Genomic DNA, 21464 nt, shown 5'->3' on the forward strand with positions numbered 1-21464 from the left:
GCTCCCTGATTGATGGTGTATGTTAGCGACAGCACAAGCTTATTATCTACCTGCAATCAAGAAGGCACTTCAGTGTCGTGCTTCCCGGAGCAGCTGCGCTCCCACTGAGCCCATAATGGTGGAGATTAAACCCTGACCTGTGTTTGACAACATGCATTAACCCCACCTTAATGAGAAGAGTCCCCGCGGCCCCCAGCGAGCGGCTGGCAGAGCAGTGGGGATGCCGGGGAAGGCTGAGATCCCGCCGGGCCCGGGGTGATGCCGGTGGGAGGGACGCGGCCACGTGCTTGAGGATGGTGCGGGCAGTGGTTTGCTCCCGGAGGGTTTTGCCCTCCCCGGGGCGGGGGTGCGTGCACTAACAAGTCTCTGGAGAGCTGAGGACACAGACATTCCCATCCCAAAGCATATCAGACTCAGCACGCTGGGGCGTCTATCGTGCTTTGCTCAGGAGTCCCATGTTCCCAAGTGCATAGATTTGGTTTAGAGTCTGATGTAGTTACGCTGTTGCAGCTCTGTGACAGCAGGTTGAGGGAGCTGATTCTCCTCCTCTGCTCTCGTGAGCCCCCACCTGCAGTGCTGCGTCCAGCTCTGGGGCTCCCGGTGTAAGAAGGACGTGGACCTGTTGGAGTGAGTCCAGAGGAGGCCACAAAGACAGTCCTCCGAAGACAGGACTGGAGCACCTCTCCTGTGAAGACAGGCTGAGAGAGTTGGAGTTGTTCAGCCTGGCGACGAGGAGGCTACAGGGAGACTTTAGAGCAGCCTCCCAGTACCTGAAAAGGCCTGCAAGAAAGCTGGAGAGGGACTTTTTACAAGGGCATGTAGTGATAGGACAAGGGGTGATGGCTTTAAACTGGAAGAGGGTAGATTTAGGTTAGATACAGGGAAGAAATTCCTCACTCTGAGGGTGGCGAGGCACTGGAACAGGTTGCCCAGAGAAGCTGTGGATGCCCCATCCCTGGCAGGCTGGATGGGGGTTTGAGCCACCTGGTCTGGTGGAAGGTGTCCCTGCCCATGGCAGGGGAGTTGGAATGACGTGATCTTTAAGGTCCCAAACCGTTCCGTGATCCTGTGATAGCTCACAGGCAAGCTTTGCACAGCCAGGGTGGGTGCACAGGGCTGTTGGGTGGCACTGGGCGCAGACCCTCACTGTTTCACCCCTGGGGCCAAGGTGGGACTGGGGTGCAGACGCGTCCCAGCTGGCCTGGCTCTCCTGGCAGGAGGGTGGGTTGTTTGCCAGAGGATGAGCCCCGTGGCAAACCCGTCCCTTTGCAGAGCCGCTCTCACTGCACAGCCTGGTTTTGCACAGGAGATTTTCCCTCTTGCCCTGATGGATGTCTGTGCTGAGACTGGCCTGAGTGGGTTGGGATGGCCACCACTTTCTAACCAGGCTGGGCTCATTATGGCGAGCTCTGGCAGGCAGCAAAGGGCTGCACGTGGCAATGCCGGGCATGCTTGGCCACCTCCTGTAATTACATCCCTACTATTTCACTCTCCCTGTCAGTCTCCGCTTCCCCGGTTGCAGGCTGCTGAATATTTCATCCTTGGCTCTTCCCAGCAGCCTCCCTGCGAAGCTGCTGGCTCTGCCACCGTGGGACCGGGATGCCACCACAGCGGGGGCTTGGGCCAGGAGCCGACAGCAGCTCCAGACCCTGGGACTGCAGTTCCAGGTACCTGGTTGCTGCGCCAGCCCCTGGGAGGTTTGGGAATGGGTCCAGGCTGGGTTTTCTGAGGCTGTTTTCCTGCTATAAGCACTTTGCTTCCTGTGCTGCTGTCCGTCAGTGATGGCACACGTGGGGTCTTGTGTCTGAGCATCCTTAAATTGGGTGCCTGTCTCCGAGCTGTCTGGCAGCTGGCTGTGGGGTGCTGCCCTGATCCTGCAGGCTTTCCCCACTACTCCTGCTCCTCTTTGGTCCTTTTCCAAAGCTGGGGGAGGAAAGGGGCCCCTGTTCCTCACCTCCTGCCTTCTCCCAGAGTCAGACCTTGGCGATGCTGTGCCGTCCCACTGGAGGAGGGAGAGCAGTCACCTCCTCCCCATTGTTGCTGCCACCAACTCACTTTGATTTCTTGCTTGAAAGGAGTGTTTTGACTAAATAGATTTTTGTGCGAAGACAGTAGGAGCATCACTTGGCAAGTCCCCCTTCCCACCACGGTGCCTGGGGTCCATGAATAATGCAGGCGCTGAGAGCCTGGGCTGCTGGAGGTGAACAGGGCTGCCCCGAAACGCACAGCTCTGCCACCCCAGCCACCTCCCCCTGACCCTCTGACCTCTTTTTTTTCCTCATTATTAAGATTTCATTAATTAAGGAGATAAAAAACGTTAAGCAGTGTTGCCAGCATTGCTGCATGAGCTGGAGGAAGGTGCTGTGGGAATGTGGGGCTCCCAGACCCTCCGAAGGCTTTTAGCTGGGCTAGGTTTGCATTATTTCTAAGCCTGGTGAGCCCTGATGAGCTTAGTAAACTGTAGGGCACAGGCCATGCAGCCAGGGGTTGCGGACAGCCGTGTCCATCCTCGGGGCATTTTTCTCCTGGCATCCAGCCACTTTTTGGCTCCCCATCCCCGCTTTCCCCTCCCGCTGGCCTGGCTGCGTCCCACTCGTGTGCTCTGCTGCTGTGTTAATAACGTCCTCTTTACATCCTAATTGCCTGTATCCCTTTTTTGTTATGTTCCTCGTTAGTTTGATTTAACAGAGCTGCCGAGTAACTTAGTCATTTCTGAATTGCCTTCGATTTAATCTCCTTTCTTATTTATTTATTGGCCAGTCTCCTTTGCCACCCCCTCCTCCCATGTGTGCAGGAGCTCATCCAAGGCCTCTTGCTGCCCCTGCAAGTGCCACGGGATCCTGGGGATGCTCAAAGCTTCTGCTCAGGACGAGGAGAATAAAAGACTCATGGAGGACCCCAGTGCAAAGCCTTGCTGTCCCAGAAAAATCTGGAAGCCAGGTTTGCTCTGGCCGTGCTGGGCTGGGCTGGTGCTGCAGCTCCACGTGCATGCCAGGAACCCCGTGTCCCCATGCCACACGCTCATGGGCACACGCGTGTGCAGGGGCACGCGTTGCGGTGGGACATGCGTCACGGCACGTGCCTTCCTGCGCTCACACGAGCCCGGAGCGGAGCACACGCGGCACGGGAGCCTCACGGTGTTGGTGCTCGGCGGCAAGTGGGTGCGCGCTTGTGCCAGACCCGAGCTGTCACTCGCGTGTGCGTGCACCACCCGACTGCGCCGGGGCTTTTGGAAGGCTCTCGTGTTTGCAAACTGCTGCTTTTGTTGGATTTTCTCCTTTTATTGCCATGGAAACTGTAATTAAGCTGCACTAGCTCCTTAGCCGGAGCTGCCATCTCTGGCAGCACAGCTCATGCCACGCTGGCCTGGCCGGGGGCTCGGGGGCGACTGGCACCGAGTGCCCCGCGGGCAGGGACGTGCCCATCCTGCCGGCGCTGCCTGCTGCTGCCCGTCTCGCCTGGCTGATCTGTCTGTCCGGGAGTCTGTTTATCCAACTCCCTCCTCTCCATCCATCTGGCTCCCCATATGGGAAACAAACAGCAAATTGGCCCAATTTCCTACCATAGGAAAAAATAAAAAACACCCACTCCGAAAAAAAACCCTCCCTGTGTTGGGCTGCGTGGGGCCGGGGTGGGCGATGCTCCCCTGCCAGCGGGTGTTTGCTGGGAGATGCTGTTATCCCCATCCCTGCAACCTCCCTTGCTGCACGCTCAGCACCCATCAGATCCCCCCCTCTCGCTGCTGTTAGGCTGCAAGGGGCCAAATTATCCCAATTTGCCTCCAGCTTTGTGGGAGGGAGCGAAGCCTCTTGTCCCAGAGGTCTCCGCCTTGGTGCCTGTCCCCATCCCGTCCTCCCCCTGCTCCTCTCCAGGGCCGTAAGCTGGGAAATCTCTCCCTGCTGCCGTGTGCTAATTACTCTGACCTTTGCTTAAGCGGGGATCTTCTAGTGGCAGGCGAGGTATCACCCGTGTTATTTACTATGCAAATTGAGACCATCAATTAAATCCAGAAGGTCCCGCAATGTTTAATTTTCTCTCCCATCTCTCTTTTTATTGGCATCTGCAAAAATGCAGGAGCAGGAGGGCTCTGGCTTTTTGGAGCTGGAGGCTGGGAGCCCAGCAGCCGTGTGTGCCGACTCTTCCAATTGCCAGCTTCCCCTTGTCTCTTTTAATTTTAATTAGCTGCTTTTGCAGTCGCCCCATGGAAAGCTGGTCTGGGAGCTCAGCCGGTGCCGCAGGGATGGGAATAAAACCCTTTGCAGGGCCAGGCTGCTGTCTGGGGGGCCGAGGGCTCCTGCCGGGGCTGCAGCACATGGTCTCCTCTTACCACAGGCTGTTTTTGCCAGTATTTGACCATTGCCTGTGCAGAGTCCTTTGCAAAACCCAGTTCTGGGCTGGGGAGGGGCTGATGCTGGGAGCTGGCTGGAAAACCCTCTCTGAGCCATCGGGATGGGACTGTGTGTCTGTCGGGGGGACGGGATGTGATGTGGTTGTGGCTCGAGGTGACAGGTACAGAGAGGAGTGGGTGGGGGGCAGAGATGAGCTATGGAGGTGCGGGATGGGAGGGAAGGCGGCGCAGAAGGGCTGAGCTGTGGGGGAGAGACAGGGTGAAGGTAGTGACCTGGGAGAGGAGGCGTAAGGGGAGGGCTGGGTGGTGGCCAGGGGGGCAGTGGGCTGCGGGCATGGTATGGTGCTGAGCCCCTCACTGTGGGCTGCAGGTGAGCTGGGGAGAGCCCCGTTTGCCTGTTGTGGGGCTGAGGAGCTCTGGGAGAGGGGCTGTCGCCAGGGGATGGGGACTCGTGGGGGCTGTCTCAGCGCTGGGGCTCTCTCTGCCACAGGGGGTGTGTGCGTAGCCCAGTCCGTCAAGATCCCGCGGGAGCCCAAGCCGGGAGAGTTTGACAAGATCATCCGCCGCCTCCTGGAGACCTCCCATGCACGGGCCGTCATCATCTTCGCTAATGAAGACGATATCAGGTGCAGAGGGGCCAGCCTGGCTGGGAGGGGCGGCGGGGGCAGCGCGCTTTGGGGCACCCACACTGAGCCCGACGTGCACCAGGTGTGATGCTGGCCAGGGCGTGGGATGGGCACTGCAGCAGGAGCCGGCCGTGCCTGCAGTGTGCATGTGTCTGCAACGTGGTGCAGATGTGCCTGCGTAGCTGTCTTTGCAGCGTGGCAGGGACGTGTCTGCCATGGGGAGAGGACGCACCTTGCAGCGTGGCAGGGACGTGTGTGCCATGGGGAAAGGACGCACCTTGCAGCGTGGCAGGGACGTGTCTGCCATGGGGAGAGGACGCACCTTACAGCGTGGCAGGGACGTGTCTGCCATGGGGAGAGGATGCACCTTACAGCGTGGCAGGGACGTGTGTGCCATGGGGAGAGGACGCACCTTGCAGCGTGGCAGGGACGTGTCTGCCATGGGGAGAGGACGCACCTTACAGCGTGGCAGGGACGTGTCTGCCATGGGGAGAGGACGCACCTTACAGCGTGGCAGGGACGTGTCTGCCATGGGGAGAGGATGCACCTTACAGCGTGGCAGGGACGTGTCTGCCATGGGGAGAGGACGCACCTTACAGCGTGGCAGGGACGTGTCTGCCATGGGGAGAGGATGCACCTGGAGGCATGGCATGGACAAGTCTGCAGCAAGGACCCAGCAGAGCTGACATCAGAGTGGCTGCCTGGCATGTTGCTGCCATCAAACCACAGCAACACAGAGCTCAAAGGAGGAAAAAATCCACTTTTTGTTGGCTTTGGAAACCCCTGCTGTCATAACCTGGCTGCTTCACGCTGCTCGCAGGCTGGATCAGAGATGGTGTAGGGCTTTGCTGAGCACCGGCCCTGGCAGGATCCAGGCACCGGTTCTGCTTTGCTCTGCAGCCCCAGCCCCCAGTGTGGAAGAGGAAAGGGTCTGGGAGAGACCTTTTGGGGACCCCCCTTGCCACCTTGCCTGCCCGGCAGGACTGGGAACACAGCCACGCTTCGAGGTGATGAGCTGCTCTGCAGGCAAAGCATCGTCTTGCAGCTCCCGTTGTTTATGGAGCAGAATGATTCACATGGAACTAGCCTGATTTCCTAAGTATCTAATTTATTAATCAGCAAACATTATGTAAATGTGGGTAAACTGCGATTTTAAATCAGTTTACATCAGATGTGCAAACGCTCCGAGTTTCTTTTTTTCTTCCTTAATAGAAATGTCTGTAAACCTGACATTTACACGGGTGTGCGGTGAGAAATGGGGGATTTACCTCGCTGTGTAAATGGCAAGCCCCATTAACTGGGGTTTGTAAACATTTACCCATCCAAATGGCATTACATCCCATGAACAGTGGTTTGCACACACCCACCTCGTGCCGGGGAAGGTGGGTTTAGCCCGGCCATGGAGACTGCTGTGATCCAGACCCTCGTGTCAGCTTGGGCTGCGGAGCCTGGAAGATGGTGTGCTGCCTCTCCCAAAACGTGCAGGGCCACGCTGCCAAGCAAGACGGTCCGGGGTTGGTTGTTGCTCCAATTTCTGCCTGGCTCGGATCAAATATAAATCACTGATCTCACAGGAACGTCCTCAATTTGGCCCGGGGAGATCCTGCCCCACGGGACGACTGCGGGCAGCTGGAGATGCTGCTTGTGCTCGGAGCGGGGCGTGGGCTTTGCCGACCTCCCTGCGGCGGGATGCGCCCGGAGCTCGGGGCAACCCAGGATGAGCACGGAGCAGCCGGCACGGCTCCCCAGCTGCCTGCTGGCCCCGCGGCTCCCAGAGCACGCCTGCCTCTTCTCGTCTTGTCTCCACTCTCTGCTCGATTTGTATTTTTTTTTTTTTTTCCTTATCACGCATTTCAAACACCATCTGGACTTGAAATGATCAGCTCCCAACGGCAGGGGGTGAGTCACAAACCTGCCTCTTTGCTGCACGGGGAGATGGGGAGACGAAGCTGCCCTGCTCCCACGGGCTGGGGACACACATCCCCGGGGGACAGCGAGCCCTGGGAAAAAAGAGCCCGGAGGGTCGGATCCAGGAAAGCGCCCGTCCACCTACCAAGATTTTCTGAACTGGCTGGCGCCGGTGGAGCGTGCAAGCGCGTGCAGCTGAGTGTCTGGCCACGATGAGGGGCGCTTGGCAGGACGGATGGCATCGCCGGCTCCCCCACTGCTGCTCACCTGCCCAGCTGAGCCCAGCAGAGCCCAGTTTAGCTCTAGCCTGGGCACTGGCTCTCTCCCGTGGCTTGCAACGCTGATTGGAGCTGAGAGCTCACACACATTCTCTGGTGCTGCTGCTTTTCCTGCCTGCTGCGGCATAACCTGATTTTTTTTTCCCCTAATGTTGGGTAATTAAGGGGGAAATTCAATTACCAGTCAGCAAATATGCAAATGAGGTGGGAGAAGCAGCCTGTGTGCCCAGGCTGGGGAGGATGGAGGGTGCAGAAGCTGAGCAGCATGGTCTGCTCTCACGTGCCCGTATGCACCGGGTCCTGCATGGTGCTGAGTGCCTGGAGCAGGAGATGCGAACACTCCTGAGCCCTGCCCTGTGCCAGCACCCCCACGGCCATGGGGCTGGACACGAAGCTGGTGTCCCGGCCCCGTCGTGCCGGCGAGCGCCAGCGCCTCTTGCTTTTCTCTCTGCAGAAGGGTGCTGGAGGCGGCCAAGAGGGCAAACCAGATGGGACACTTCATCTGGATGGGCTCGGACAGCTGGGGCTCCAAAATCTCCCCAGTCCTGCACCTGGAGGAGGTGGCCGAAGGCTCCGTCACCATCCTACCCAAGCGGGTCTCTGTCAAAGGTAAGGGGCTGCACTCGGTGGGTTCCCTCAGCTCCCCCCTGGGTCAGTGACCTCCCCGATGGCATCCCCTTGACCACAAGGTTTTGGCTGTGAAAGACACTGTGTTTTGCAGTGGGTCTTCCTTGAGAGAGTTTTTCCAGCCTACAGCTTTGCCTGAGTAGCAGCTTGGACACAAACCCACCACACTCTTACATGTCCCGAAACCCCATCACTCAGTAGACCTTCCTCCCCCTCTGCCGGCGGTGTTTGGGGCCATGTTAAGCACCTCTCTGCCATCCCAGAGATTTATCCCCTCCGTCCCCTCTTCCCTGGGCAGGTTTCGACCGCTACTTCTCCAGCAGGACACTGGACAACAACCGCCGAAACATCTGGTTTGCGGAGTTTTGGGAGGAAAATTTCCACTGCAAGCTGAGCCGGCACGCACTGAAGAAGGGCAGCAGCATCAAGAAATGCACCAGTAAGAGCCGTGGGGATGCTGTGGGCGAGTGGAGGCTCGTGCGTGTGTGTTGCTGTATCGCACGGTGTGCACAGGGACGTGAAGGCGATGGCAGAGAGCCCAGGGCAGGCGTTAGAAAAGTTTCCCTTGCTTTCCCCTTATGGCCTTTCAGCTCAGCCACGTCCTTATTGCTCCGGAGCTGCCAGCCCAGCTCAAGGCAGCTACGTGGCAGTTAACGCTTTCTGTGTGTCGGTCTCGGATGTGAGCGTGGATTTTTTTGGACTAAGCATCAAAGCCAGGTGGGGATTTGGGGAAGGCTGGAGAAACGCAAGCGCTTCTGCAGCGTGGGGAATGCGGGCGATGCAGAGCTGCTCGCCTGCATGGGCCCTCGGGTGCCCGCTGGGCTCGTGACAGCGGCAGCTCGCTTAAAGGTGGACAGGAGTGTTGCACAAAAACGCTCTTGTGCATCCTGATGTGCTGTGTGTAATCCAGGCAGCGTGTGGAGCCTGCTTGGGTTGTGTGTGTGCGAAGGCACGGTCCCTGTGCAAAGTTCCCAGGGCTGCTCCCTCTCATGCACACGCCTTGCACAAATCCCTTCCCTTGGCCCCGTCTTCTGTGGGTACAAAAGCCACGCAGATTTGGGGGATTTGGGGCTGAATTCTGCATTGTTTCGCAGCGTTTGGACAACTGCCTTTTTCTCATCGTGTGCTTGGCAGAAGCACCATTGTCCCGTGTAAGGCGTGAAGCCACCTGTGCATCCTTGCTCCCTTGCAAGCAGCTCCTATCTCACCTGAGCAGGCTAAAAGCTGGGGTGGTTGCAGAGGAACGAGCCCAGCTGATAGCGCAGGGTCAGGATCCTGCTCTTGCTTAGCCAGTGTTGAGGCTGTGGCTGCAGCACGCCCATGCCCACAGGGAGGGTGCTGCCAGGTGCCCCACGGGAGGGTGCAGGGGTGCCCCGAGAGGAGGTGATGGCCCTGGGGAACGTGCTGGTGTGGTGTTCACCCGTGTCTCGTTGCAAACTGCTTTGCTGATGTGCCCCTTTGCCGATCCAGGCAGGGAACCTCGTCCTGGCAGAGCCTGATCCCAGCCCCCTCCTCACTCCTCACTGTGCTTTTTTAGCCATTTCCAGCTAAAAGAGGCTTGTAGGAATTAGTGCAGTAAACAAGCAACCAAGGGATCTGTCTTGCTGACAGCATTGCTGCCACAGGTGATGGTTGGAGGCTCAAGGAGGTGGTGTGTTCTCACGGTTCAACCCCAGCCGGCAGCTCAGCCCCACGCAGCAGCTCGCTTGCTCCCCCCCGGTGGGGTGGGGAGAGAATCAGAAGAGTAAAAGTGAGAAAACTCATGGGTTGAGACAAAGACAGATTAACAGGTAAAGCAAAAGCTGCACACAGGAAAGCAAAGCAAGGAATTCGTTCACTCCTTCCCCTCAGCAGGCAGGTGCTCAGCCATCCCCAGGGCAGCAGGGCTCCATCACGCGTGATGGTGACTTGGGAAGACAAATGCCTTCACCGCATCCCCCTCCTCCTCCCCCAGCTCTGTGTGCTGAGCACGATGCCGCACGGTGTGGGACAGCCCTGGCGTCAGTTGGCGTCACTGTCCCGGCCGTGTCCCCTCCCAGCCCCTTGTGCCCCCCCAGCCCCTCGCTGGTGGGTGAGAGGCAGAAAAGGCCTCGGCTCTGTGCGAGCCCTGCTCAGCTGGAACGAAACCATCCCGGGGTATCAGCGCTGCGTCCAGCGCAAACCCAAACCACAGCCCCGTGCTGGCTGCTGCGAAGAAAATTGACTCTACCCAGCCAAAACCAGCACATGTGTTTACTGAGAGATGGGAGAGATTTGCTGCCTGCCTGGCACCTGCTGAAGACAGATAACGACACGGCGGCTCCCAGGCAGCGGCGTGGCAGGACCTGGGGACATTTGCACGTCCCCCCCGGCCCCTTGGGAGCGATGTCTGTGGAAGCCGTGGCGTGCTGGCAGGCAGATGGATCTGCCTGTGCCTGAAACGTTTGATCATTAAGGTTGTTTTTTTTTTCTCCCCTGCTCTCACCACTGAGGATGAGAAGGATGGTGCTTCCACATCCTCCCCCTTGCAGGCATTCCCCAAATGTGCAGCTGGTGATTTGGGGACACCTCTCTGTCCCCACAAGGTCTTCCCAGTGCTGCGGCTTCCCCAAGTAGTCTTGTGGCTAATGCATAGGCGTGAGCGTGGTGAGCAGCAAGGGTGTGCAAGAAAATGTGCCCGTGGCCACGGCCTTGGGTAGCTGAGAGCTCTTCATCTTTCCCAATTGCATCAAGAAATCCCCAGCACCAGGAAATGCATGAGCAGGTCCTGCAAACCGCTGAGCGCTTCATCTTCATAGTAATGTAGCATTTATTTCAGAACCAAGGTATTTGTGGAGGCAGCTGAAACCACGATGTGGCAAATGTCCTAGGAACTGTCTTTAAATTATCTGAATTTGTCAGCACTTAAATTATCTCTTGAATGTTTGCTTGGCAGATAAAGAGAGAGGGGAAATAACACATGATGAAGCAAATAACCTGCCTTCCCTGAGCTCCTGTGCTTTGCACAGCTTATGCAAATGTCCTGTTTGGGGCTGTTTTACAGAGGGAATTGTACTGACTTTCCCCACAAGCTTCAAGTTTGGGTAGAGCCCAACATGCACAGAGAAATGCCAGCTTTGCTTATGTTTGTATCCCAAAAACCAAACCAAACGGTCCCAGCACTGAACATGACAGCTCATGGCTCTGGTTCATGTATGGGAGAGCTGGGAGGAAGATGAAGGGTGAGGGCTGGGGGGGGGTACCAGGTTTTGAGGCAGTTCCTGGTGGCAGCTGCTCACATTATCCCCGAGACCAGCCCTGTCACCCACCAGGAGCTCCATCCCCAGGCTGTCCTGCCGGGACCAGGATCAGGCCAGGACCCGTCTCCCAGCTGCTTTTGCATTAGGGTTTCCTTAGCATCCTTCCCCACCTCCAAGCTGCCTCCGCTGCCCTCCTCCTCCTCCTGGGCTGGGCAGGCTCCCACGGGAGAGGGAGAGCCAGCCCCTGCTTGTGCCTGGCCGGCCGGGCTGGAAAGAATCCTGCCAGCTGCTGCTTTGTTCCTAATTCACACAAGTGTGGATGCAGATGGGGAGATGCTGGGGTGCTGCGAGTGGAGACAGAGGAGCCCTTGGCAGTGCTGGGTTTGCCGGGCTGGTGGGGTGGCAAGGGCGGGAGGACGGGGCACGGCTCGGGGCTGTGTCCCCCCACCTGCCACCCACACGGGGACCGCAGGATGCTCCCAGGCCCTACAGGCTACTCTTTTTTCCAGGAGAGCTAATTAAAGGCCTTCATTTAGCAGGGCTGGATGGTAACTCTGCTTTGAAGCAGGGCTGGGGATTTCTTTGTGCATTCATCTCTGCTGACCAGGCTGTGGGTAGATGCAGAGCAGCAACGTGGGCAGGGGGGAGAGGAGCTTTTATTTGATTTTCCTTCTTTATTTGTGATTCTTCATATTCTTTTCCCTTCCTGTTTTGCTTCTCTCCTGTCTCTTCTTTATATAGGGTTGGCTTTTTGTGGCACTATGTTTTCCAGCACAGCATGCCCCAGCCAGGCCAACGGGGAGGATTTGCACTGCTCACCTGGTAGTTAAGATAATAAAAGGCTCCTGTTGACCGAGGCCGGGTGTGAGCAGCAGGGGCAGCCCGGCAATGCCTCTGCTTGGCTTTCCTTCAGACCTACCAGATATCCAAACGGGCACGGCCAGCCTCGCTGCGAGGGCAGCTCAAGCCCTCGTTGCAGAGTGATGTTTGCAGCGAGCATCCCTGGTGCGGGGGACAGTCCCTGCTCCCTGGATGGGCTCACCCAGCCCAAAAACGCAGCGATGGGTGCTGGGTGCTGCTGCCAGCACCCAGGAGATTTGGAGATTCAGAGGTGACGCCATCCCCCAGCTCTCCGGAGCAGCACTGTGTGTGATTTTGATTAACTCCTGCCGAAAGCTGGTGCTGGCAATGTGATGGGAATTGATGCTAATCCCGTCTCATCCACCACTTGAGAAGATAGCTGCGTCCGTCCTCCGAGGGGTGCCTGCAAAGGCTCATCACACACTTGAAAATTAATTATCAGCCCTGTAGAATGATGCACGACCCTGCTATTATAATCAGCGGGGTCACATCCCTTTTGCAGCCCTAATCTACTGCGAGTTTGGTGGAGATTTATTGTCTCCATGTCAGGAGCGAGCCTTGGCTTTCTGCTCCATATTGCCCTCTCCGTGCACCGACTGAATTCCCATCTGCAAAAAGCAGCTGGGGCCTGGGGCAAGGTGCCCGGTGGGTGGCCCTGGAGATGTCTGCTTATCTGTAAGGGCTCGCCTTTGGCACCGGAGCCAGCTTCTCCCACCGTGCCAGGCTGGTGCTGCTCGCTGCAAGCCAGAGGGATGTTCAGGAGGAAAATCCAGCCTCCACAGTCTGTGTTATCAGAGCAGGTTGTATGTTGCTTGCTGGGATCTGTGTGGGATTTGAGGAGCCTGCTAGGAAGCTGAGGAGCCGGGAAGGGATGAGTCCTGGGTCCCATGTGTCCCCTGGGCTCAGCAGCCTCTCTGGGGTGGCAGGATGGTGCTGGGGGCGGCAGCGGGGCTGGGACATCCCCGTGGGCTCAGCACCCCTGGACCATCTATTACATGCTTATTTTTAATGGGTAATTATCTTGACAAGATAGAGTGGCTTGTCTGCACCTTGAGAGATGAATGTGGGGAAAGGCCTGAAGTTGAGGGAGAAGATTAATAGCCCTTGTCAATAAAGTGGAAGAAAGGATAACTTGACGGGTTTCGCATGAGTAGTCTCCACGTAGTCCAAAAGCATTTTTATAACTTTGAAGGATGGGCTATAAATTCACCTCCTTGATATCATCTTCCCTCGTTGGTCAGTTCGCTATCAATTTGCTTTAGTGTCTTGTCAGTGGCACGTTTTTCTCCCCATCCCAGCACAGGGACCTCCGAGCACGTGGCTCTTGGGGGTGTCCCTGCTCAGAGGGGATTTGCCCCACGTCCAGTGCTGGCTTTGTCCCACCTTCCCGCAGCGGGGATGGAGCAGATCAGCCTTTTCTGTCCCTGGCTGCACAGGCTCTGTGCCCTGGCCCCATGCAGTCACTGTAAATCCCCACCTTGCATCAGGGGGCATCCATGCATGGTGGAGCCAGAATAATTTTGGACACCCTTGGATGGCTTTCTAGGATGCCTCTGCCTCTCTGGAGGATGAAGGCTGTGCATTCGGCTCACTGAGGAACCCTCCTTCCCGTTTGCTCTTGCTGAAGGACCTGTGGCCCGGTGGGGTGCCCGGCCATGCTGCAGAGATGCAGAGGTAGCGGCTCTCCGACGCAGTGTCTCCCCATGGGAGATGCTTTCTTAGCTGTAATTAACAGTGTGCTACATTAATCGGTGTCTTTTGCTAAATGATTAACATGTTTCTAGTCTCATTAAGGGCAGTTATGACAGGAGAGGCAGGCAGCTGTTGCTGATAATTACCACATCCTTGCAGGGTCCTGCAAGGCAGGATGGCTGGGGAGGCTGCAATGGGCTGCAGGGTCCGTGGGGTGGGAGGGTGGCAGGGGGTGACGAGGGGGGCAAGGTGACAGGAAGCTTTGGGAATGTGATGGAGGACGTGCAGTCAGTGATGGATACTGCCTGGGTGGACCCTTGATGCCACTGATAGAGATCTGAGCTGTTGGGAGCTCCTGGCAAGATGAAGGAGGTCAGCCTGTGGTGAGGAGGATGGGAATTTGATTACAGCCCAGCCCGTGTCCTGCTTGGGGACCTGGGACTACGGACATGGCACTGGGATGTGACACCCCAAGGGCGCTTGGAAGTACAGCCTAGGTGCCAGCACCCACGTTTTCAGAAATGCATTACAGGGATGTTGGTTGGATATTTCCCCAGTTAATATGTTTTTCTGGCTCCACATCACCCTCCTCCTGCTCACAGAGGCCACCTCGTGTACCCCAAATCTTCCCGGCGTGGTGCTCAGAGGGGCTGGGGTGAGAGCCGTAGCGTCTGCCCGGCTGTCCCTCCTGACCCCTCCGGACAAGGGACGCACAGGTGACAGGAGGACTCTCAGCTGGCGGAGAGGCTCGAGCCCTGAGCCCTGGCAGTGCAGATACAGCCGATGCCTTGGGCTGGCACTGCAAGATACATCTGCAACGTGTGTTTTATTTTGGGAGGAGTTTGGTGTTGTTTGAGATGCATTTCTACCCTGCTGCTCCTTCCTGGGACGTGCCTAGGTAGCATAAGCTTCCTGCTGGGAAAGAGGCGCTCTGGCTGGCTGCTGGGTTGGTAGTTTTGGGAAGGGGGTTGGAGTTCCTGGCTTCTTCGGTCCTGGGGGTGAGTGGGGTTGTTTGCAAGGGTTCGGCTGCAGCAGAAATACCCCTGCGGGGCACGGCTTGACAGCAGGGAGATGGCAGCCCCGCTTTACCTGTGTCCACAGACAGAGAGCGGATCGGCCAGGACTCCTCGTACGAGCAGGAGGGCAAGGTTCAGTTTGTCATCGACGCCGTTTACGCCATGGGGCACGCTCTGCACAACATGCACAAGAACCTCTGCCCCGGCAAGGTGGGGCTGTGCCCCAGGATGGACCCGGTGGACGGCATGGAGCTGCTCAAGTACATCCGCAACGTCAACTTCTCAGGTCTGTCCATCCCCAGGGCGGTGAGGAGGAACGGCCCCGTGGAGCTGGGTGTCTCAGGTTGTTGCTGTGTGTCTGTGGGTCACACAGCAGCACCCGCAGTTTGGTCGTGTTACCATTTGGCACCTGCTGCACTGCGAATGCAGAGTGCTAAGACAGGGTGGTGGTTTTGCAGCAGATCAACAGATGAGGACGTCTAAGCTCCCATGTCTCCTGGGAGCCTGCAGAGAGTAACCTGGCAGCAACCCTGCCCTCACCCTGCTGTCCTGCCCGCCTCGTGCTCCCCAGCCTCTCCCCTTCCCCGTCCCCCCACCACCTCCTCATGTTGTGGCTGGCAGAGGTCCCGCTGAATCACGCTGCCATGTCCTTGTCTGTCTTCAGGTCTCCTCTGGAAATGCATCTTTTCCTCTGCTCTATCTCCTTAATAGTAGTTTTCTATCTTGTCCTCCTTATTACTTCTATTTATCTCCACTCTGTGATCTCCTCTACAGTGTCTCTTTTATTTATTTTTCCCTCTTGCTTGATTTTTCTCTTCCTTCCTTTCATTAGTGTTTATCTGCACAGTTCACTTGATTTAACTTTAAAGCTGCTTTCCCCCCCTTTCTTAAAAGAAGCAGTAAACAGGCTGGTGTAACAGCGCTCGGTGCCTGGCATCGCTCAGTGAGCTCCGGCTCCTGCGGGGGTCGGTGGGACGATACCATAAGGTCCCTGCACCAGCTTGGGTTTGGGATTGGGTTTCTTTTTGCCAATTGCTATTCCACCCTGTGCCCATGCTGGCATCATCCTGGCGGCTTGTAGCACTCTCAGCAGTGAGAAACCCCTTGCTGAGGGGGAAGCGTCAAATCAGAGCTCCCATTGACACTATCACCCAGGGCACCCCATGCCGCTGGGTGCTGTGGGTGCTGAGCCCTCCCCCTCTTGCAGGCATTGCTGGGACTCCTGTGACGTTCAACGAGAACGGAGACGCGCCGGGGCGTTACGACATCTACCAGTACCAGATCAGGAACTCCACTCCCGAGTACAAAGTCATCGGGCAATGGACTGACCACCTCCACCTAAAAGTAAGGCGGGGGGCTCGGTGGTGCCTGTGGCGTGGCCGTGCATGGTCTGTGCCAAGGGGAAGGTCCTGCAGATTTCTCCTGCACCCACTGAGGCCACGGAGGGTGTAGCAAACTCGGCTGGGAGCCAGGGAGCCCACGGGTGCAAACGTAGGCAGCCAAATCTGGCGGGGGGGAGGGGACGGGTGTGCTGGGGGGTGTTCCCTGAATACACACTTGAGGTTCAGCCACGGTAACCCGCCATCAGTGTGTGTGACTGCATCCCACGGGCATCCGACTTGGCAGCTCTGATAAGGGAAGGAGAAGCCAGAACAGAGCAGAGGGGGTTTTCCCAGGGAAACAGGGACTTTGTTTTGGGTTTCTGGTGTTGAATCTTCCCAAAAGGCTGATGGAGAGCGTCACCTTCTCCCTGTCCCCATGCTGGGTAGGGCTGGGGCCCTTCATGGGATGTACTGAGGGGGCGAGGGGCCAGATCTGGGCAACGCTGCTGCGAGCAGAGGTGGGGCATCCCCTGGTGCCCCGGGGATGCTCGGCAGACGTCCAGCTCGAGCGTCAGTGGGGCTGGTGCCATCTCACCCCACAGGTGGAGAGCATGCTGTGGCCAGGGGGTGGGAGCCAGCTCCCCAGCTCCATCTGCAGCCTGCCCTGCAAGCCGGGCGAGAGGAAGAAGTTGGTGAAGGGCATTCCCTGCTGCTGGCACTGCGAGCGCTGCGACGGCTACCAGTACCAGCTGGATGAGTTCCACTGCAAGCGGTGCCACTTCAACGAGCGGCCCAACGAGAACCACACCAGCTGCACCCCCATCCCCATCATCAAGCTGGAGTGGAGCTCACCCTGGGCGGTGGTGCCTGTCTTCATTGCCATCCTGGGCATCATCGCCACCCTTTTTGTGGTGATCACCTTTGTGCGCTACAACGATACGCCCATCGTCAAGGCATCGGGGCGGGAGCTGAGCTATGTCCTGCTGACGGGCATCTTCCTCTGCTACGCCACCACGTTCCTCATGATCGCCGAGCCCGACTTGAGCACGTGCTCCTTGCGACGCATCTTCCTTGGGCTCGGCATGAGCATCAGCTACGCCGCCCTGCTCACCAAGACCAACCGCATCTACCGCATCTTCGAGCAGGGCAAGAAGTCGGTGAGTGCCCCCCGGTTCATCAGCCCTGCTTCCCAGCTGGTCATCACCTTCAGCCTCATCTCGCTGCAGCTCGTGGGCGTCTGCATCTGGTTCATCGTGGACCCGTCCCACTCTGTCATTGACTACGAGGACCAGCGGACTACAAACCCCCACTTTGCCCGGGGCATCCTCAAATGTGACATTTCGGACCTCTCCCTCATCTGTTTGCTTGGGTACAGCATGCTTCTCATGGTCACCTGCACTGTGTATGCTATTAAGACCCGCGGGGTCCCGGAGACCTTTAATGAAGCCAAACCCATCGGGTTCACCATGTACACTACTTGCATTGTGTGGTTAGCCTTCATCCCTATATTTTTTGGGACGTCGCAGTCAGCGGAAAAGGTAAGGGAGGAGGGGAGAGGTCTGGCTGGTGACCCTGTGGGCTGCCAGGAAGGGGGCTGAGAGAGGCTGACATGTCCTAAGCAAGGAAGGATGCTTCTCTGCACTCCTGCTCGCCTGGGAACCATGATGGGAAGCATCGGTTTGCAAACATCTTGCTATACCGGGGAGCAGAGACTGCTGCCTCCAACCCCATTTTCCTTTTCCCATTTTTTTTTGTGGTTTCCCTCACTCTTCCCTTCCTGACTTTCCTGTTTAATTCCTCCCTTTTCTTCCTGTTTTCTGTGCCCCTTTGGCCCCGCTGCCCCAGTCTGGACAGCGTAGCTGTGGGCAGCAGAGGCTGCTGCTGTGTGGGCTGGGGGAGGATGAGTCCCCAGGGCAGATCCAGGCCCCTGGTACCATGAGCACCATTTCTGCACGGAAAGGGGGCCGAGCCCTGCCCAACTGGCTCCTTTTCCCAGTGCTGAGTCAGTGATGGAGGCTGGAGAGACAGACCTGCCCTCCAAAATCCCTGAGAGCTGGAAGTAGTGGAGGGCAAAGGAGAGGGAACAGAGCAACTCCTTGGCGGGTCCCCTCCCTCGCCGGGGTGCGTGGCAGCTTGTGGCTTCTCACTCGATTACCATTTGGCTATGATTTTAATTAATACCTATGTGTTTGGCAACATGGCACCGATGAGAAATTGCTCAGCTGAGCTGCAGTGGGCACGGTGGCACAGAGCTGCGGGGGGAGCCGAGCGGCTCCGTCTCTGAGGGGCCTGGGGAGCGAGCATCCCCTGCGACTCTGAATGTGACTTTGCACATAGTGTAGATGAGGCCAGGTCAGAGAATCCCAGGGGTGGATTTGTGCTGTGAAACAAGCTGTCTGTCTGTCCTCCTCCCCATCCTCAGCTCCTGGAGGGTGGTCCTGGTGCTGGTACCCACGGGACTGAGGCCAGCCCGGATGAAGCTTCATGCTCGAGTGAGAGGGAGTGAGAACAAAGAATTAAAATCTCATGAAACAGACCCAAATCCCCTTTGCCTGCCAGCCAAAACAAGAATCGTGTTTATGTTAAATGCAAACAGCTCACGCCTGCCAGCCTGGAGCTGCCTGTGACAAATAAACCTCGGTGTTGCTATTCCCTGGAAACCCCTGGGGTGACCCACCACCCGGATTCCCTCTCTGGACCCATCACGACTGGGATAATTTCCCCTGAGCATGTCCCCCCCCGATGCAGAGCCGCTGAAGCCACGGGTTTTGGAAACACCTATTGCAAAAAGGCCAGGGGTGGTTTACTGGGAAAGACTGGGAGGTCTTTTGCTGTGGACACCAGAGTTTCACACATGTCCTAGAGAGCTGTGTCTGCGCAGAGAATGAAATCCTGGAGCTTGAGGAGGCCGTGTCTGCACGGGCACCTTTAACCTTGGCTCAACCAAAAAGTCTCTACCAAGACAGCCTGTGCTGGCGAGAAGTGTGAAGGAGAATTAAAGGAAATAAATGGAGCCTTCTGCAGCATTTCCATTTTGATGAGATGGCAGGGGAGATACTAACAAGAAGGCAGGTTTTTTAAGAAATTATTGCAAAACAAAAGCTCCCTTAAAGCCTCCTTAATGTGCTCTGCATACTGTGGGTAATAAAGATGGAAATGATAATGATTGTAGATTATGCGCAAGGTTGCTCACCTTTTCACTGCAGCTTGTCATGGGATAATTTAGGGCTGCCGAAAGCTGGCTGTCAAGCAGCAGTTCGACAATAGGCTGTGCCTCACTTCGGGGGCTTGTAATGTGCAGGGTTTCTCTGTTATTAGTCTGCTAACAAGCTGATTAGAGGCGGAAAAAGTGATGTTCCCAACTCCCCTTGGACACAGCTCTCTTTCTCAAAGCCTGCTGCTGCCGTGGCATCTGCTGAGCAATCCCAGGAGGGGTTTGTGGGGTTTTGGCTCGGCTGTGCTGCCATGGGATGTGAGCTCTGAGTGTCTCCAGGCTGTGGCTGAAGGGTAACGGATGTGCTCAAAGGCGAAGCTGGAGGAATCGGGTGCTTGGTACTGCCGCGATGCTTTAGCTGCTGGTTTGCCGTCTTGGGGAGAAAAAAGTCAAAGAGGTGTCATTACACGGCCTGCACAGAGGGTCTGGCTCTGAGCATGTCCCTGGGATGAAAACTGGGGGTGTTGGCATTGGCATCACCCCACAGCGGTGCTGGTGCTGCCGGGGATGCTCGGCAGGGCCCCCCCGGGCCACCGTGGGGAGGGATCCCCTCGCCTTTGCCCCACTGCTGGCAGTTCAAGGCCCCGCAGGGCTCTGTGGAGGGTCAGCACACCTGGGAAAAAAAAAGTGAGGAGTGTCAGCTGGGCTGTTGTTCTCCCCAAAGAGCACGGCTGGAGTTTTGCTCGAGTCCTGAGGATGCCACAGGGCCGGCACCTCTGCCCTGACCCCATCTGAGCCTGCGGCCAAGGCTGCCTTGCAGTCTGGAGAAGCTGGATAAAAATCTCCATTTTTTATTTTATTTTGCTTTACCCCGTGCCTATAACTTTGCATGGAGGTGGCATCTTATTATAACAAGTCCCCCAAGCCTTTTTTCAAAAGAACCTCTTATCCCTGCCGATCCCAGCGGATTACAGAAATAGCAATAACAGAGGATCTAAAGAAAGAGACAATTTCCTGCACTGATAAGGCAGCAGCTGAACAGCGGTGTCATTGTCTGGTTCTCTGTTTATCACATTTGCTTTCAGCGAGGGAAAAAAGGGAGAGAGGAAGGAATGAGAAGGACTGTCCAGTGGTTTGTTTAGCAGCATTGTATGAGGGTTGAGTGGGTTTTCCCTTCCCTGGCACCCGCAGCGGTGCAAAATCTCTTGTAGCTGGGTCAGGTCTGGATTTAGAGGTGGGGGGTTGCCAATTAATGGTGGAGATTTGCTTTGGGACAAACACAAGCTGTGCAGAGCTCTGCCTTGAGCCTGGGCCGCTCCCTGCAGGGCAGGAGGGGCTCATCCAGCCCTGGGGCAAGTCTGGGCACAGTGCTGGGCTTGGGGACGTGTGCTGGGTCGTTTAAGATTGCTGTGGTCCCTCGACACAGCGTCATCATCCTGAGTCAGAGACAGGCTGTGTTCTTTGATCCTATCCACGAAGCAGCGGATGCTGCTGAACTGGGAACTGTAACTTCTTTTATAACTGCAGTGCACGCCTCAAAGTGCTCTGGAGGAAGCTCAAGTGTTGTTAATGGAGGGGCAATGTGGGGTCCTGGGTTGGAAACCAATTAAGAGAGTAGGAACCAAAATCGTGAGAAATGGTCATTTCTTGATGTGGCAAAAGGTTAACTGCGCAGCGCTTCGTGGCTGTGTTTAGACTCCAGGCTAAAAATATTTCTCTCTGAGCTGAAAAGGGGCTTGCTGCGGCACGATGCAAAGCTGATGAGGTTAGCGCGGGCTGCAGAAAACGGAGCTGTTTCTGGCAAATGGATCCTTAGGGTGAAGGCAGCCACGGTGGCCCTGTGGGACCCCAAAAGTGCTGCAGGGGTTTGAGGAGGGCTGAGAGATGGGGGAAGCGTGGGGAGCCCAGAGCTGGTGCCACGGGGTCTGCCCAGGCTCTCGATGGAGGGGAGTCCCCGGCGGCGCTGGGGGTTGGAGCCCTGACCCAGGCGCACAGGGAGAGGCGTGCATGGAGACGTCTTGTCTGTGCTCAAGCTCAGCTGCTCCCTCCCTCTTTGCCAAAACGCCTCCGAGTCCCGAGGCACGGGTGGGAGTCGCTGCAGAGGCAGTAAATATGGAAATTGCTGGATTGAAAAGTGAGGCTCCTCCGAAAGGCATCTGCTGAGGACCGGGGGGGGTGGGCAGGTGGCGGGGCCGGGGAGGTGAAGGGCTGCTGAGCCTCAGCTGTGTCCCACGGGGTGTCACGCTGGGGCAGAGACGAGTTGTGCTGGTCTCCGGGGCAGGGGTTGGGGTGCCTGGTGTTGGTGTTCCAGTGCTGTCCTCATTCCCAGCATGTCTGGTCTTTGCAGTCCAGGACACCTGCAGCAATGTCTGGAGAGTTTTAGTGGGGGGAATAAAAAATGGAAGAAGAAGAAA

General features: G+C 57.0%; 1 protein-coding gene across 1 annotated transcript in view; it reads left to right on the forward strand.

The window, feature by feature from the left end:
- Window positions 1-21464, forward strand: part of GRM4 (glutamate metabotropic receptor 4) — a 55041-nt gene that overhangs the window by 26745 nt on the left and 6832 nt on the right. The window contains exons 4-9 of the mRNA XM_075115567.1: window positions 4839-4974; window positions 7615-7769; window positions 8086-8226; window positions 14660-14860; window positions 15782-15918; window positions 16499-17434. Coding sequence (XP_074971668.1) covers window positions 4839-4974; window positions 7615-7769; window positions 8086-8226; window positions 14660-14860; window positions 15782-15918; window positions 16499-17434 — 1706 coding nt within the window. The remainder of the gene's footprint in view (window positions 1-4838; window positions 4975-7614; window positions 7770-8085; window positions 8227-14659; window positions 14861-15781; window positions 15919-16498; window positions 17435-21464) is intronic.

This window comes from Phalacrocorax aristotelis, chromosome 21 (genome assembly GCF_949628215.1).
Source record: "Phalacrocorax aristotelis chromosome 21, bGulAri2.1, whole genome shotgun sequence".
Taxonomy (NCBI): Eukaryota; Metazoa; Chordata; class Aves; order Suliformes; family Phalacrocoracidae; genus Phalacrocorax; species Phalacrocorax aristotelis.